Here is an 18919-nt window from a genome sequence, read left to right as displayed (position 1 = left end):
GTTTTTCAAGTTTCCTCTACTACTGAATATGGAGTCATATCATCCTTCTTTATTTTTTACCCAAATTGCTTTTGACGCCGTTCACCAGGCCTTTCCCTGGAGCGTGTAGGTCACCCTTGGATCCCAGGCCCTCGGACTTCTGCGTCAGCCTGGAGCTCCTTTCCGTGTCCCTCCTTCTCAGAGAGGCCGATCGAGGCGAGGAGTCTTTGGAGGTCTGCTTCACAGGGGTGGTGGACCTCTTCCCCTTCCGGGCTGGGGACGCAGACTTAGGCTTGCCCAGGCCCTTCCGTAGGCTCTTGGTGGTCTTGTGATCCTTCTTGAGAAGTTTCTCAGTGCTGCTTTGGTCGTTAGGGAGGGCCTCTGGGTCCACCATGCACACGTCAGGGTGTGGCGGGTGTGGGAGGGGGTCCTTCATAGGGGCAGGTAGGGGGTCGTGGGCCTTCGCAGCTGATCTGGGCGAGGGGGGTTGATGGCCCCCTCCGGTGGCGGAGGCAGATAGTTTATCCACCGGCAGGTGTTCTGCATCTTCGTCTGAGTCCAGGTTTCCCTCTGCTGTAATTGACGGGCACTCCTCGGTCTCTGGAGGTACGTCTGAGTCAGACTGCGATGCTAACGAGTCGCTCACTGATGTGGGAGGCGTCTCCTCTCCAGCTAGCACCACCCCGAGTCCAGTTGCCATGCCACCAGGAGGCATGGAAACTGGTTGCGACCCCTCCCCTGCTCCAGTAGCTCCACATTGAGTGAGATGTCGCTTCTGCTTGTGAGACCTCCTCTTGACCGAGTGTTGTTCGCGGTCGTCTTCATCCCCCTCAAGAGAGTGGTCGCTCCCTTTGTCCTCTTCGCCGTCATCGCTGGAGAGGGCGTGTGGACTGGGGTTGATGAAGGATGGGGAGATTTCTCCTTTGCGGTGTTTGTATTCACATGAGGAGTAGCTAGGGGGGGACGAGGAGGTAGCCTCCATATGCAGGTCAGTGGGACGACTGGATTCTCCATCTGTTTTGGCAGATGCCTTTGTATGGTGGGCATGTTCTGCTGTGGACAGAGGGGTGGGCTGGCCTGGAGCTACGCATTCTTCTTGACCATATTCTTCCTCTGCTTCTTCTGCTTCTTCAGTTTCGTGCGCTTCCTCCTCCTCCTCTTCCCTGTCGTCTTCATAGCCTGGAGGGGCGCTTGGACATGCGCCCGGCCCTTGTAGGAATTCCCAGTCAGATAAGCTACTCTTTCTCCTTTCGGACATCTTCTCTTCCTGTTTCTCTGCTTTTTTATCCTCTACTTTCTCTTTCTCTCCCTCTTTCCTTTCCTTCTCTTTTTCACTCTCCTCATCAGTCTGATCTTTCTTCTCCTCCTCCTTCCCGTCTTTCTCCAATTGCTTTTCCTCTACCTTTTCTTTCTCTCCAGCCATCTCTTTCTTCTCATCCATATCTTTCTTCTCATCCATCTCTTTCTTCTTATCCTTTTGCTCTGGCATTTCCTTGTCCTCCTTTAGGGTCTCCACTTTGCTCTCCTTCTTCTCCTCCTCTGTCATTTCCATCTTATCTTTCTCTTTCTTTGTCTCTTCTTCTTCTTCCTCCGTTTTCTGATCAGATTTAAGCAGATCAGATTTAGGTAGATCTGACATTGTGGCACAAGAGGCTTTGCTTGCTCCACTGAAGACTTCTTGGGCACTTGTGCTAACCTCAGTAGGCCCATTGGAAGAGGCTTCAGTTGACTCCTGTGGTTTTGTCACCACATCAGATTGGGTCACTGTTGTGGTTGTACTGGAGATGATGGTGACCATGTGTGTCTCAGTCATGGACAGCATGCCTTCTTTTTGCTCTGTCACTGAAGATTTCTGGCATTCAATGCGGCATGGAAGAGTACTGTCCTCCATTTCATAAGTGTAGGACTCTTTGCTGCCCAGTGAGCCCTGGGATTCTCTGTCAGGAGAGTCAGCTCTTTGCAATGGGGAAACATCAAAGAGAGCCCTCGAAGTGGATATGGTTTCAGCGGGTTTGGACAGCTGGGAACTTAATGGTTCTGAAGCCCCAGCAGACATGGTTTTGGTTTCAACAATGCCCTCAAGTTTATGAAAGGTATCAGAGGTCTGACCCTTGTCCATTTTAGGGCTTGACGATGTGTCTTGTTGAATAGTGTCTTCGGCTGGAGTAGGTAAGACTGGAGAGACTTGTGTCAGACTGAATGGAGTTGTAGTTGTTGAGGTAAGCTTTTCAGGGGCTTCTAGGTACTCCTCTTTTAGTATTACCCCTGAGGTTGAGAGGATTGAGTGCTTGACTGAGGAGTCTTCATCTTTGAATGAAGAATACTCCATGGAAGCAACCTCAGAATCTGTCCTGTAGGGGGCACTAGACACTGTGACGGGAGTCTGTACCTCCTCTCGAAACTGGTGGCTGGTTGATAGAGAAGCTGAGGCAGATGGGAGGTAAGATGAAGGAGCTTCTTCAGGTTCTCGACTAGCGGTATCTGGGCTTCTCTGCCTCTCAGCTTCAATGTCTCCCTGACTGTAATGTTTATCTTCACTGGACTTGGTGGGCAGAGATAGGTCAGGACTGTCAAACCTCTCCTCCTTTAACCCCAGCTGGCTGTCCTCGGAATACTCTGAGGATTCAGAAGGATATCCTCCAGAACCTGTTTGTTCCATCGCAGTGGAACTGCCAGACTGGAGTGACGAGGCACCAACTACATTCTTCAAAAGGGAATCTGCAGTATCTACCAGTGGAGGGCTGCTTGTGGTCATTGAATGGGTAGGTTCCTCCTTTTTGAGGAGGCTGGGTTCGGGTGAGAGGGCCTTCTTGTCCTCTTCTTCTGTAACAAGAAGTTTATAAGGTGTGGTATCATCCGATGTAGTTTTACAGATTTCTTTTTCAGACTGCTCTCTCGCACCCTTCTCCACATCTAAATCACTGGCTTCTTCTTCTTCTTCCTCCGCATCTTCACCGTCCTCATCTTCATCTTCATCGTCATCATCATCATCATCATCATAATCCTCTCCTACCACCAGTAGCCTCTTATATACACTGTCCGGAGTGTCTTCTCTCTCAGAATAGCCCATTGTAGATTTACTGGTGATAGAGCTGCCAATTTGAGTGTTCTCAGATGCAAGAACATTATCGTCTATGAGATGTCCTGAATATGCGGCCAGGGGGGCAGCAGTAGCCTGATTTTCCTTTTCCTTAGGCAAAACTTGATGAGGTAACATGTCTTTCTCCGCTGGTGAGTAGCGACCAGAGGGAGAGTCTCCTCGCTCACTATCAGATGAATCCAACTTGTCTTTCACTGGCTCATCTTTTTCCTTCTCTGTTGTCTGCTTCTCGGGGACGTCTTCAAAAGGCATGGCAGTAGCTGAGGCTTGGGCACCAAGGTTGGATTGGCCCCATGACAGAGAGGCTGTTTCCTTTCTGCCTGACTGGACTGGCAGATACTCCTCTATACTAGGAGATGCTCCAGTCTTGTCCGTCTCTCCTGTAGATGTTTGAGGGGCCGACCAGGAATCGTCCTTCATTTCATCTTTCTCAACTTTTTCAGGTTTATCTTCTTTGAGATTGAAAGGTAATGAGCATGGCTCTGCTGGGGTGGTTTTGTTGTCTTGAGTTTCTGAATATGCAAAGCTGTTTTCCACGTGTGGTGTAGCATGTCCCTCCTTCCTATCACTCTCTTCTTCTTGACCTTTCTCTTTGTCATTGTGTTCAGGGAAGGCACTTGAGCTACAACTGGGGCTTCTCTCGCTCTCTGTGAAACGTGGGGGAGTGTAAGCAACGCTGCTGAATGACAGCGGTTCCTCTTTTTCCTCGTCCTCTGAGTCGAATGCAGCTGCACCAGCGTCTGCCTGCCTAGTTCTCCTATTATCATCAATGCCAATATGTGCTGACCGATCAAACTCTCTAGAAACCGCACGGTCTTCTTTATTGTCTGATGCCTGGTCTTTCGAAATGGGCTTTTCATAGGGTTCATACTTAGAAAAGCCCTGATTTTCTTCTTGCAAGCTCACACTGATCGCCTCTTTCTCTGTTCTCATTTTGTCAAAACCTTCCACTTTTTCAGAGGCGCTGTCTGCTTTTGTAGCATCAATGTGGCCCACTTCCTCCGGAAACTTCGCAGAATCTTTATCCAAGAGAAAATATGAACAAGGTTGTGTGTGTCCCGGGGAAGCAACTTCCCGCTCTGTTTCTAGTTCCCTCTCAGCTTCCTTGCCTGGTTTCTCCTCTCCTTTTTGAGAAACATGCTTCGTCTTTTCATCCGTATTAGATGCTTCTTTGCTTGTTGTCATAGAAGGCAGCAGTGTTTCATGCTGGGTGGATTCCTCCACACCTGCCTGACTATCGGTGCTCGAGAGAGTGGAACTTACTGCCTGGCTGTCAACGCTTGATAGTGTTGAACCTATAGCCTGGCTGTCAGAGCTTGATAGTGTAGAACTTACAGCCTGGCTGTCAATGCTTGATAGTGTAAAACTGACAGCCTGGCTGTCAATGCTTGATAGTGTAGAACTTACAGCCTGGCTGTCAATGCTTGATAGTGTAGAACTTACAGCCTGGCTGTCAATGCTTGATAGTGTTGAACTTACAGCCTGGCTGTCAGAGCTTGATAGTGTAGAACTTATAGCCTGGCTGTCAGAGCTTGATAGTGTTGAACTTACAGCCTGGCTGTCAGAGCTTGATAGTGTTGAACTTACAGCCTGGCTGTCAGAGCTTGATAGTGTTGAACTTACAGCCTGGCTGTCAACGCTTGATAGTGTTGAACTTACAGCCTGGCTGTCAGAGCTTGATAGTGTTGAACTTACAGCCTGGCTGTCAGAGCTTGATAGTGTAGAACTTATAGCCTGGCTGTCAGAGCTTGATAGTGTAGAACTTATAGCCTGGCTGTCAGAGCTTGATAGTGTAGAACCTATAGCCTGGCTGTCAGAGCTTGATAGTGTAGAACTTACAGCCTGGCTGTCAGAGCTTGATAGTGTTGAACTTACAGCCTGGTTGTCAGAGCTTGATAGTGTTGAACTTACAGCCTGGCTGTCAACGCTTGATAGTGTTGAACTTATAGCCTGGTTGTCAGAGCTTGATAGTGTTGAACTTATAGCCTGGCTGTCAGAGCTTGATAGTGTTGAACTTACAGCCTGGCTGTCAACGCTTGATAGTGTTGAACTTATAGCCTGGCTGTCAGAGCTTGATAGTGTTGAACTTATAGCCTGGTGGTCAACGCTTGATAGTGTGGAACTTTTAGCCTGGCTGTCAGCGCTTAATAGTGCGGAACTTATAGCCTGGCTGTCTGTAGTGATGGAGTCTGAGACTGGTTCTTCTTTGGTGGTAGAGATAGCAGAGACTGGTTCTTCTTTGGTGGTAGAGATAGCAGAGACTGGATCCTCTTTCAAGGTAGGGAAACCAATGGTGGGCTCTTGGCTGAGATGGGGTCCTGATGTGGTCTCAGTTGTCCTGGTGTCCTTTTCTAGTTCAGGGGAGAGTCTATGTTGTCCTTCTTTATGCTGCTCTTTGATGTCTTTTTCAGGAGAGGCCTCCCGTTTCGGTAATGAAGATGCAGGCCCAGTGGTCTGTTCAGAGGGGCGGTCCTTCGTTTGGTCACTAAGCACATTCTCTGATGGCTGAGTTGAGAGCAGATGTTGAGACATGATGTCGTGCTCTGATTGTCTAGGTTCCACTGATAAAGGTCTTGAGCCTGCACCAGCCATGCAAATGGATTCATCTTCCTCTTCCTCCTCCTCATCTCCGTCTGAGTACTGAACCTGAAATGTAGACTCGAGCTTTATCGCAGACGTCACCTCTAGTTTCTCTACCGTTCTTGTCTGTGTGGTGGTGCGTTCTTCCTCCTCGTTAGCAGGTTCAATCTCATGAGAATCATATTTTTCTGTCTCTTCCTTGCTCTTCTCGTCTTTGACTTTGTCAGCTGTTTCATTTTCTTTTGCTGTCTCCTCTCCTTTGATGGGTTCAGCTTCATAACGTTCATCTCTATCTTTCTCATCTTTCACGTCTTCGAAATCACTAGTATCTTCTTTCTCTTGCTCCTTTTCCATCTTCCGTTCTTTACTGACATCAGCCACATGAGTATCCTCTTTCTCTTTCCTCATTTTCTCTTCCTGACTGACTTCAATCTCAAAAAAAGTATCCTCGTTATTCTTCCCCTGGGTGGATTCAGCCATGCATGTATCACCCTTCTCTTTCTCTCTCTGCTCTTCTTTCGTCGGTTCACTGTCAAGGGTATCTCGCTCTTTTTCTATTTTATCTTCTCTTATCGGTTCAGTGTCAAAAGTATCCTTTTCTTTCGTCTCATCTTTCATGGGTTCAGCCACAAATGTATCTTTCTCTTGTACTATTTGTTGTGTTGTGGTGGAGTCTGAGGCTGGCTCCACTTTAGAGGTAGAGATACAAGAGCTGAGCTCATCTTTAGAAGGTAATATAGTCTCTATTTCTTTCTGGTTCTCTTCTTTCATAGGTTCACACTTCTCCTTGATGAGCTCGGCTCCACAAGTATCTTTATCTTCCGTGATGGGTTCAGCTTCAGTAGTACCAACTTTTTCTGTTACTCTCTTAGCTTCCTTGATGGGTTCAGCTTCAGTAGTACCAACTTTTTCTGTTACTTTCTTATCTTCCTTGATGGGTTCAACTTCATGAATATCACCTTTTTCCTTCACTTTCGAATCTGTATCTTCCTTGATGGGTTCAGCTTCAGTAGTACCAACTTTTTCTGTTTCTTTCTTATCTTCCTTGATGGGTTCAGCTTCATGAATATCACCTTTTTCCTTCACTTTCAAATCTTCATCGTCCTTGACGAATTCAGCATCATGAATGTCCTCTTTTCCCTTCACTTTCAAATCTTTATCTTCCTTGATGGATTCAGCTTCAGTAGTACCAACCTTTTCTGTTTCTTTCTTATCTTCTTTGATGGTTTCAGCTTCAGTAGTACCAACCTTTTCTGTTTCTTTCTTATCTTCCTTGATGGGTTCAGTGTCAAGAATGACATATTTTTCTTTCACTTTCCCATCGTAATCTTCCATGATGGGTTCAACTTCATGAATATCACATTTTTCCTTCACTTTCAAATCTTCATCGTCCTTGACGAATTCAGCATCATGAATGTCCTCTTTTCCCTTCACTTTCAAATCTTTATCTTCCTTGATGGATTCAGCTTCAGTAGTAGCAACCTTTTCTGTTTCTTTCTTATCTTCTTTGATGGTTTCAGCTTCAGTAGTACCAACCTTTTCTGTTTCTTTCTTATCTTCCTTGATGGGTTCAGTGTCAAGAATGACATATTTTTCTTTCACTTTCCCATCGTAATCTTCCATGATGGGTTCAACTTCATGAATATCACATTTTTCCTTCACTTTCAAATCTTCATCGTCCTTGACGAATTCAGCATCATGAATGTCCTCTTTTCCCTTCACTTTCAAATCTTTATCTTCCTTGATGGGTTCAGCTTCAGTAGTACCAACTTTTTCTGTTTCTTTCTTATCTTCTTTGGTGGTTTCAGCCTCATGTGTGTCATGCTTTTCTGTCTCTTTCATGTCCTGTTTTATGGGTTTTACATCAGAAGTATCATCATCATCATCCTCACCGTCGTCATCATCTAAGAAGCTACTCTCCTTCTCCTTTGGGAATTTAGCCTTACTGCACACTTTGGATTCTTTCTCTTGATGGTCATCATCGTCTTCCTCATCACTGTGTCCGAGTATAGCCTCACCACTAGAAATGTCTTCCCGTAAAGACTCCTTTCCTAATACGGAAACTTCATCTTTCCCTGTGACTGACTCAGAGGGAAGAGGAGTTGTCTCCTGTTTCGGTTGGATCTCATCTTTGGAAGCGGAGAGACCATCTTTTTCTTCCACTTTTGTAACCGGCAAGTCTTTTTCAAATGATTTCTCCCCAGATGGTGGTGCATCTGACTCATGTTGACTTTCTTTCTGGACGTCAGCATCTAGTTTTCCATTATTACCTTCTTGATCTTTCTTCGCATCCTCATCGTCTGTTTTGGTGGCTGAATCATGAACGTCCTCCTGTGTTTGATGCTCCAGTCCTGGGAAGCCCTTGGTCTTTTCTTCCACAGGCGACTGATGAAGAGGAGAGTGAGTTGGAGAGTGGGTTACACTGGGAGGTCCAGACTGTGTGGGAGAGGCCATTTTCACAGTGCTATCGTCTGGACTGAAGCACCGCTCTTCACCTTCTGAAGTAACTGAGTCTGACCTAAATGGCTTTGAGAAAGAGGGTGGAGGTGAAAGGGGTTTTGAAGGCACTGCCGTTGAGATGTCTTCTTTGGACTTAAAGAGCTGTACCTCCTCATCAACTGGTGGGTGATCCAGCTTCAAATCCTGAACAGGTTTGGAGACGTGAGACTCAGAGGCAGGGAGCTTTTCCACATCCCTTTCTCTATCCTGGAACGTTTGAGGAGAGGCAAAACTCTCCTGTAGTTTTTCACGTGAAATGTCAACGTTAGGAGTTTGGTCTTCTTCTTCTTCTTCTTCTTCCTCTTCATCGTGAGCCTTGATGACCTTATCCTCAGTCTTCACATCAGAGACAACAGGAAGGCACTCCTCAGATGGAGGTGACTTTAAGCACTTGTCGTCCTCCAAGGAGGATGTTGGTGAGATGGTTCCAGCAGAGTGAACGTGTTCTTTCCCATGTGTGGCCTCGGTTGGAGTTGCCAGGGGAACGCTGTTAACAGTATCGTTAACCAGTGAGCTTTTGCCCGTTTCCTCAGTCTGGGGTGTAGTGACGGGAGTAACCAATTGGTCCTCTGCAATAGAGGTAGGAAAGGAGGACAATTTATCATACTCCGTGATGGATGTGGCTGAGGAAACAAGTTCTTCCTCAGCCAAGGGAGCAGACATGATGTTAGTGAATACTGATACTTGTTCCTGTCCACTAATGAAACCTTTGGCTGTTACATCAGCTATAACTGCTGCTTGCATCTCCTTCATCCCGTGGATGGTGTCAAAGGAGCCTGTCTGATCTGGGACAGAGATGTCATATGTACCCACTTCGTATTGGAGGTGTGGTATCCTGTCTTCCGCCTCCTCGTGAATCTCCTCATCCGAGATGGTCTGTTCAGTTTCGGAGTAGCCCGGAATGGTTTCGTCCTGAATGAAGGAGATGGGCTCGGCAGCAGCGGCTCCTTGCAGTGTTGATACTATGTCGGCTGTAGCGCCTCCAACATTTGAGATGTAGCCTTCCTCATCTTCCTCATCCTCCTCTTTGGCTCCAGCAGTCTGTTCGGCTGCTTTGCTTTCCCAGTTCTTGGCCGATGTTTCTTTCTCTCCCGCTTCAGGTTTGTCTTTGACCTCTTCATCAGCTATCACGTCTAAGTCTTCTACCTCTTCCAGCTCGGCCTTTTCAACAACATCTTCATCTTCCTCTTCCTCCTCCTGGGATGAAGGCCTTCTGCTTTCCTCTTTAGCCATAGCTGTGGGCTTTTCAGCTTTCTCCATTTCCTCCACCTCATGTTTCCTGTCTAGTCTGTTATCTTCTCCTTCCTCTTCCTCCTCCCCTATCCCCATATCTTCCTCTTCCTCCATCCCTTCCTCTACCGTTTTCCTCTCTGCTATCAGGCCTTCTTTTTCCTCCACCTCATCGTCCTCAATGGCAGCTCCCTCATCCTCATAGATATCCACATCCTGTGCTTGAAAGTCTTCTTTATGCTCTTGTGCTAATTTGTCCTCTTTTCTTTGAGATTCAGTCTCAAATTCCATTGCTGTGGCTGCTCCCTTCTCAGGAGACTTTGTGCCCGTTGGAGTTTGAGAGACAGTTTCCTGTTCTTTCTCCTCCTCCTGGGTAGGGGATTCGGTCACGCTTTCTTCTGCTGGTGTCTCCACTGCACTCTCTGGTGGCTTGGTAAGATCCTCTGGAGTGGCGGAAGCAGACATGCCCTCAACAACCCCATTCTGTAATGGCTCAGGCTGAATGATATCTGCTGCTAGTTCCTCAGATTTGGGTTCAGCAGGCTCTGCCTTGGCCGTTTTGACTTTGCTTTTGTCGGTTTTGGGTTTAATTGACGCTTTTGCCCTGTGTAGGGTCTTTCTGACCTCTGGTGTGAGGGGTTTTAGGTCAGGCTTTGTTATCTTTCTCAACTCTGGTTTGGACGTGTCCTTTTTCTTGTCAACTTTGGGGTCTTTTTTTTTGTCTTCTTTTTTAGCTATGTCATCTTTCTTGACTTTTTTGATCTCTTTCTTTTCCTTGTCTTTTTTCTCATCCATCTTGGATGCCCTTTCCTTTGAGTGTTTTTTCAAGGATTTCTCTTTCAATAGTTTTTTATTTTCTGGTCCATCAGTCTTGGATTTTAGTATTTTTGTGTGTTTTTCATTCTCTTTCAGTTTCCTCTCTTCCTTCACAGAGTCACTCTTTGCCTCTGTGGTCGCCGAAACCTCATCGTCTGCTTCTTTCTTTGGGGCTTTGGTAGTCTTGGGAGATGATTTGAGACTCTCTTTGCTGTCTGTCCTTTGCTTCAGCTTTGTCTGTTTTACAACAGCGGGTGGAGCTCCTGATGCAATGTCTTTTTCTGTGGCTACTGGGTATCGCAAGAAGTCAAGGTGCTTTAATTTCTCCAGCCCCTCCAGGATTTTGTTTTGTGGTGCGTTTCCAGGGAACAGCACTCTGACAATCTTTTCTGCAGGATTGGCAGGAAGCCAGACGACTAATGCTGTAACTGACGTCAGGTAAGGTACTGATATTTCTCCCTCTTTTCCATTGGGGAGCACAATGCCAGTTTTGGCCTTGCTGTTACCCGCCCACTTTTGCATGAGAAACTGCATCTCTTTACTGTCCTTGACGGGGTTCAGAACATACATGTCTAACTTGCCCACTCCCATCTTATGGAAAAGAGTTAAAGGCTCAATAGGGTTACTGACCAGTCTACAGAGAGGCTCCGGCTTGATTCCCAGTTTGTTGAGGTACTGCAACGTGAGTGAGGCCTCCTCGATGCTACGCTTGACCTTTAGGTTTGATTCTGGCATACGTAGCTTCTCGGGTACATTGAAGAAGATCACACCAAGCTCTGGAGAGATCAGGTTCTTCATCCAATCACTGTAGCTAGCAGAGTCTTGTGACTGTTCCTCTTCCTGCTCTGCTATTTTCCTCTGAAGGAGCCCGTTGATGCCTGGCAGATTGTCTGCACCGATGTGAGTGAGTAAAATCGAGTCGATGCGGTCCAAGTGTCTGACCAACTTCCAGAAGCATGATTTCCTTTCAGAGCCTCCATCCACTAGGATGTTGAAGCCGTTAACCGCAAACAGGGCCGAGTCGCCCCTCCCCCCAGGGAAGACATAGCAGCAGGGCCTGGACAGTTTCAGGAAGCCTCCAGATGTGGGCGGCTCCAGGAGGTCAAAGGGCGAAGGCACGTCTACCGTCTCGGAGATGTACTCCGTGAACTCTGTGACTCCCTCCATCTTGGGGAGCACTGGCTCTGGGTTTAGTTTGTACTCAAGGAACTCCCGTAAGTGCTGCTGCTGACCCAGGGAGCTCCAACCCACCTCCGATCGGCAGGACACAGTGAGTGTGGCCCGCTGCTCGGGGGCCGCTTCGCCCAGCAAATCACTGACCTACAGGAGAATGACAGACAGAGACAAGGTCATTGGTCAGTGCTGATGTATAAAAATTGCTCAATGACATTGCTGTTTTGATTTTCATACACAATTCCAGGTCATGGGAGTAATATTTAAGATACATTTTTCATTGGTAATCTAATCTTCATTAAAAGAAAACATAAGCTTTTCAGTACTACAGACTAGAGTCAACAATGCCAGAAAAGGCTGTTCTGAACAGTAATAGCTTACCCCAGGATCAGCAAATACTTGTGAGAAGCTCTGATAGGTGAAAACCCCACTTTGGAGAAGCAGATCACCGTGGTCTGAGTTCTGCCCACTCAGGACCAAGAGCTTATGTCCTGCTGAGTCTGTGACAAGAGACTGGATCTGGGCCAGAGAGCAAGACAGAGGATAATTATAGGACACAGCACTGGGTAAAGATATATATTTATATTGGTTAGGGCCAGTGGTTCCCAACTCCGGTCCTCCAGTATCCCCAACAGCACACATTTTTATTGTAGCCCCAGACAAACTCTACCTGATTCAACTCATTGAGGGCTTGACGATTAATTGACAGTTGAATCCGGTGTGCTTGTCAGGGGCTACAAAAAAAAAAAAAAATGTGCTGCTGGGGGTCCTCAAGGACTGGATTTTGGAAACGCTTGGTTAAGCTCTGAATTTAATCAAATGTTTTTCAATTTCATTAAGCCGTTATGGTATGCCACTTAAATCACAGTGAGAGAAAATGTTTTTTTTCTCAGGATGTTTTTATTTTTTTAATGTATGAGATTCTAAATCATCATGAAAATTAATGTAAAAACAAAATGCATGTAATGATTGATAGGTGTAAATATAGCACAAGACTAGATTTTCCTAAATGTATTTTAAAATCTTGAAAACGCACCTCTAAAGCAACCGTATCCTCGGATGGGTTGACTAACACCACAGTCTCTAGGACATCACTTTTGTGGTGGAGAGTCCGTTGTCCTACAGGGGCGAGAACATCGAACAACATGAGGAGAGAGGACGTGTTTTGTCAATATCGTTCATGTACTTGCTTTAAAAAGGGTTCCTTTCAAATCCTTCTAGACATAAGCAACATTGGCACAGGTCAACAACTTAAGAGGCTACTGAGAATCTTGGCAGAGTCTGAGCAGTCTGCCCCAAAGACATCCTGCTGGAGAGTATCCAGTCTTTGAGTCTGGGAGATTTAGTACTGCATGGTGCCTGTACAGTATGTGGGCCAGACGCTTATAGAGACAGTGCGTCAAGGCAAGAACAAAAGTTGGAAAAGGAAATAGGTCACCAAATGTCTACTGGCTGTGGCTTGAAATCAGAGCTTCTTAGAACAGAACCAAGTTGAGAACAGCTATTGGTATTGTCATGCAAGGGAATCGAGAATTGGACAATACCGAAGCTAGAATTGCATGGCTTGGTAACATATCAACATTGGCCGAATATTTCAGAACGTTTGGCAATCCCCATCACAAGGGCTGCGAGCATATGGTTTTCACGTTATTGGTCAATATCACAGACACTTAGGTATGAAGTCACTGACGTAAAGAGAGAGGGCAAATACGATAAATCATACGAGGCTACTCAGTACATATGATGTTGAACGTCCCTGTCAGCATTTCTACTCATTAAAGTTCAAACGTGTGACGATAAGCATTTCATTGCCTTTTGTTTAAGGACCAATGCAGACTCTAATAGGGATTCCTATACATCTCCTGAGTTTTCCCGTGCTGCGGCCATTTTGGTATCTGCACTGTCATCTGTTTGCTGTGAAAGACCTCTGCAGAGAGTCGGCTTCATGTCGCCGGGCAACCTGCAAGGTAGTGATTACTGGATTATCGACTGAGGTGAGTCAGGGTAAAAGATTAAGGCCTGGATTCAAGCCGTACAGCGGAAGATCCATGTTAAAATGTAACAGGAATTTTCCGATTGAGCCGACCTTTGCAGCGTTTACCGTGTATGCAGTCTCCGCGACCGCAGGAACGTTGCCTTTAATTGTCAATTGTGCAATAAATCGGATGTTCAAATCAAATGTTATTTGTCACATGCGCCGAATACAACAAGTGTAGACTTTACAGTGAAATACTGAATACAACAGTTGTAGACTTTACAGTGAAATGCTGAATACAACAGGTGTAGACTTTACAGTGAAATGCTGAATACAACAGTTGTAGACTTTACAGTGAAATGCTGAATACAACAGGTGTAGACTTTACAGTGAAATGCTGAATACAACAGGTGTAGTAGACCTTACAGTGAAATGCTGAATACAACAGGTGTAGACCTTACAGTGAAATGCTGAATACAACAGGTGTAGACTTTACAGTGAAATGCTGAATACAACAGGTGTAGACTTTACAGTGAAATGCTTACTTACATGGCCCTTAACCAGCACTACGGATTGAACAGATCCCTATGTTAAGGGATAAAAAGGCTGGCCTAGGTGATGAATACAAGTATCCATCCTGATTGAATACAATCAGGATGGATACTTTTGATTCAAAATCAGGATGGATACCTTTGATTCAAAATCAGGATGGATACTTTTGATTCAAAATCAGGATGGATACTTTTGATTCAAAATCAGGATGGATACTTTTGATTCAAAATCAGGATGGATACTTTTGATTCAAAATCAGGATGGATACTTTTGATTTAAAATCAGGATGGATACTTTTGATTCAAAATCAGAATGGATACTTTTGATTCAAAATCAGAATGGATACTTTTGATTCAAAATCAGAATGGATTCTTTTGATTCAAAATCAGAATGGATACTTTTGATTCAAAATCAGGATGGATACTTTTGATTCAAAATCAGGATGGATACTTTTGATTCAAAATCAGAATGGATACTTTTGATTCAAAATCAGAATGGATACTTTTGATTCAAAATCAGAATGGATACTTTTGATTCAAAATCAGAATGGATACTTTTGATCCAGTTCCAAAATATAAAGTTTGCATTTGAATAGCTACCCCCGCACGTCACAGGTATTATGCATATTAATGTAAACAAATGAATAAAAACAGACGTGTAAATTAAGTGATCGTCATGGCAATGCTGTGATTGGTTGGAGTCAGTCAGCTGACCCAGGAGGAACAGAATCATTGGCTGATACAAAACCAAGTGAAAATTCTTCCGAATGGTGCAGGTGATAATGAGCTTTCTTTGTCAATGATAAAGTAAGCTTTGTAACTGTTAAATGCTGGCTATATCATTACACCACTGATGAACAGACAGTCTTATTAGCAGTAGCAGAGGATACAATTACTACTGAAAGCTAATAGAACTTGGAAAGTGGAAACCGACCAGCATAAAAGGAAAAAAAGGAATATGAACATTTCTGGATGTCGTGGTAACAAGTCAGAGACATTTCGGAACAAAAGCACTCCGACCACAGGACACGGCTCACTTGGTTGCTGTTGCCATGGAAATGGACCAAATACCTCATCATTACCCTGACTTGGCCTCTTGTGGATTTTTTCCCCAATGAGACGCAAAGCAGCATTAGTCTGTAAGAGAGGAAAGGAGACTGGACCTGGGGCTTCAGGTGACCTGACCACTGCTACAGAACTGACCGAGTGCTGCTATTAGCTGCAGAAAGCAGCAAACTGTTAGTCTGGTCCCTGATCTGTTTGTTTTGTCATGCCAATTCCTGTAAAAAGCTGGTTAGACAACGTAAACAGATCTGGGACCAGGCACACCGAGAGGGACAGCTACTGTAAGTTGTACAGCCATAGGCCAACTATGGATGCGCAGTGAGCTACCAAGAGAGAACCTTTGTTCCTCAGAGCCTACTGGAAGAGCAGCCTAGCCGTCCTCGGACTGCGGGGGATAAAATGATCACAGCATGATTCTACATCACTTGGTTTTGGTATCTTCCAGAAGTAGTGAGGGACGTACAGAATATGAGCGACATAATACAACAGGGACGTTGGGGGATATTCAAAACATGGGCCATAGTATTAGAATACGTGAGAAAAAGACATATGATATCAGACCTAGGGAGATGACGATCAGAAGAGAGACGTAATGTGCTCACTCAGGTCAAACAGAAGAGATTTCATCAGCTGCTTGTCCCTGTAGGATGACCCCCCCGCCCTCTCTGACACGGCAGACTGGTACAGTGTGATACTCGATGAACAAAGAGTCTGTGTCAGACAGGGGCTGGTCAGTCTGACAGGGACGAGAGAAGCAACAACAACAGCAGTAGAAGTCATTAGGCTGGTCCCAGATCTGTTTATGCTGTATATCTCCCTATGATCATTATCTCCTAGGATCATTGTTATGCATCACCATGACCGCAGGAGCTTTACAGCACAAACAGATCTGGGACCAGCCTAATAACTCCCTGATGTTGTTAAGACTAAAGAGTAAGGTAATGAGCATCCCTACTGGCTGTAAATGGGTATCCCATACCAGTTCAGTGCTGTGGTATCATGTGCACATCCCTTACCTGTTACCAACTCCAAATGCTCTAGTTAAGGTAATATATGTGTGGCCCTGTGTCTCACCAACTCTAAATGCTCTAGTTAAGGTAATATATGTGTGGCCCTGTGTCTCACCAACTCTAAAATGGGTATGGATGAATTGAAGCATATCAGAACTTGTATCTAATGGCTCAATATTGGTATCTAAAGGGTTAAAATGGAACTAGAATTTGTGGTAATCTCTGAGAAACTAGCTCATGCTAATGACCGAGAAGCTCAATTCCACCCCCACATTTTCTGAAGTAAATCTGCCCCAAAGACATGCCTGCAAATCCACACTCAGATTTATAATAGGAAAACTCCAGTAATCCGATCCTCACTGAAATGAGTTGGCAGCAAGTAGCTTTAAGAGAAAAGTTAGTAACGACGTTCTAGAATAGTCTATACTGTGCAGTAGGTAGACGGATGAATAACACCTTACGCTAGAGATTTAAGGCTCGATTCAATCCGCAGCACTCTGTGTTGCAGCCAAAATAGATCCAGTTATACAGTTGAAGTCGAAAGTTTACATACACTTAGGTTGGAGTCATTAAAACTCGTTTTTCAACCACTCCACAAATTTCTTGTTATCAAACTATAGTTTTGGCAAGTCGGTTAGGACATCTACTTTGTGCATGACACAAGTAATTTTTCCAACAATTGTTTACAGACAGATTATTTCACTTATAATTCACTGTATCACAATTCCAGTGGGTCAGAAGTTTACACACACTAAGTTGACTGTGCCTCTAAACAGTTTAGAAAATTCCAGGAAATGATGTCATAGCTTTAGAAGCTTCTGATAGGCTAATTGACATCATTTGAGTCAATTGGAGGTGTAACAGTGGATGTATTTCGCGGCCTACCTTGAAACGCAGTGCCTCTTTGCTTGACATCATGGGAAAATCAGCCAATACCTCAGAAAAAAAATGTAGACCTCCACAAGTCTGGTTCATCCTTGGGAGCAATTTACAAATGCCTGAAGGTACCACGTTCATCTGTACAAACAATAATACGCAAGTATAAACACCATGGGACCACGCAGCCGTCATAGCGCTCAGGAAGGAGGCGCGTTCTGTCTCCTAGTGATTAACGTACTTTGGTGAGATTAACGTACTTTGGTGTGAAAAGTGCAAATCAATCCCAGAACAACAGCAAAGGACCTTGTGAAGATGCTGAAGGAAACAGGTACAAAAGTATCTAAATCCACAGTAAAACAAGTCCTATATCAACATAACCTGAAAGGCCGCTCAGCAAGGAAGAAAACACTGCTCCAAAACCGCCATAAAAAAGCCAGACTACGCTTTGCAACTGCACATGGGGATAAAGATCGTACTTTTTGGAGAAATGTCCTCTGGTCTGATGAAACAAAAATAGAACTCTTTGGCTATAATGACCATTGTTATGTTTGGAGGAAAAAGGGGGAGGCTTGCAAGCCGAAGAACACCATCCCAACCGTGAAGCACGGGGGTGGCAGCATCATGTTGTGGGGGTGCTTTGCTGCAGGAGGGACTGGTGCACTTCACAAAATAGATGGCATCGTGAGGGAGGAAAATTATGTGGATATATTGAAGCAACATCTCAAGACATCAGTCAGGAAGTTAAAGCTTGGTCACAAATGGGTCTTCCAAATTGGACAACGACCCCAAGCGTACTTCCAAAGTTGTGGCAAAATGGCTGCAGGACAACAAAGTCAAGGTATTGGAGTGGCCATCACAAAGCCCTGACCTCAATCCGATAGAAAATGTGTGGGCAGAACTGAAAAAGCATGTGCGAGCAAGGAGGCCTACAAACCTGACTCAGTTACAACAGCTCTGTCAGGAGGAATGGGCCAAAATTCACCCAACTTATTGTGGGAAGCTTGTGGAAGGCAACCCGAAACGTTTGACCCAACTTAAACAATTTAAAGGCAATGCTACCAAATACTAATTGAGTGTATGTAAACTTCTGACCCACTGGGAATGTGATGAAAGAAATAAAAGCTGAAATAAACCAATAAACCTACTATTATTCTGACATTTCACATTCTTAAAATAAAGTGGTGATCCTAACTAACCTAAAACAGGGAATTTTTACGAGGATTAAAAGTCAGGAATTGTGAAAAACTGAGTTTAAATGTATTTGGCTAAGGTGTATGTAAACTTCCGACTTCAACTGTATTCATGTATGTATGTATGTATATATATATACACACATAAACATATTTGCAAAAACAAATATGGGGGATTGGAAGTGATGCAGACAATTATATTGATGGAAGCCACAATCTATCTGCAATATTAAAGCTGATCTACCTCCTAAACAACCCCAAACAAGTAATAGAGAGTATAAACGTAGATTACACTCAATTATTGATGTAGGTTTGTCCAACTGAGTCCACCATGATTAAGTCATATTTAGTCATATAAACACGTAAAACACAATCACGAGTACACGTCAGACAGCTGGGTTTCCCAGCTTTGCCATTTTGTTTAAACAGTCCTTTTGAAGAGCAGGATGTTCAGCCAAGTTTCCCTCCTCTATTCATCACACTGGCTTTTCCTTTAACTCGCATCCCAGAAACAGCGAAAGCATCCCACTTTAAGGTAACTGACATCCCGCCAAAAGGCATGTCGAAAACTCCAATCCTAAAAAAAGAGGCTAAAGGCTGAACAAATGCATTTGCTGGTTGAGTTTCCTGCTCAATATCCCCAGACTGCTCTAATTTCAGCAAAGGATTTTCTATCACCTCTCACTTCTGCGTCATTTCCTGACATGTACAAAAAAAAAAGTATTCAGCAGCTGTTAACATCTGAAAGCAGCCTCCATCACACATTCAGCAATAGGCTTGTTTCCCCAAGATCAAAGAAGATCACAGAGGAGGGACATTACCATAGAATTAGCTTGTGTCCTCACTTCTCTGTACAAGGGTGGTACTAACTT

At 44.7% G+C, this 18919-nt stretch overlaps 1 protein-coding gene across 1 annotated transcript in view; it reads right to left on the bottom strand.

Moving 5' to 3' along the window:
• The window catches only part of LOC129854937 (microtubule-associated protein 1B-like), an 86369-nt gene that overhangs the window by 8541 nt on the left and 58909 nt on the right, over window positions 1-18919 (bottom strand). Inside the window, exons 3-5 of the mRNA XM_055922139.1 lie at window positions 12414-12496; window positions 11759-11896; window positions 61-11524 (exon numbers count right to left, since the gene is read on the bottom strand). Coding sequence (XP_055778114.1) covers window positions 61-11524; window positions 11759-11896; window positions 12414-12496 — 11685 coding nt within the window. The remainder of the gene's footprint in view (window positions 1-60; window positions 11525-11758; window positions 11897-12413; window positions 12497-18919) is intronic.

This window comes from Salvelinus fontinalis, chromosome 5 (genome assembly GCF_029448725.1).
Source record: "Salvelinus fontinalis isolate EN_2023a chromosome 5, ASM2944872v1, whole genome shotgun sequence".
Lineage (NCBI taxonomy): Eukaryota > Metazoa > Chordata > Actinopteri > Salmoniformes > Salmonidae > Salvelinus > Salvelinus fontinalis.
Note: the sequence above shows the minus strand (reverse complement) of the source record. Positions and strands in the feature narration are given on the sequence as shown.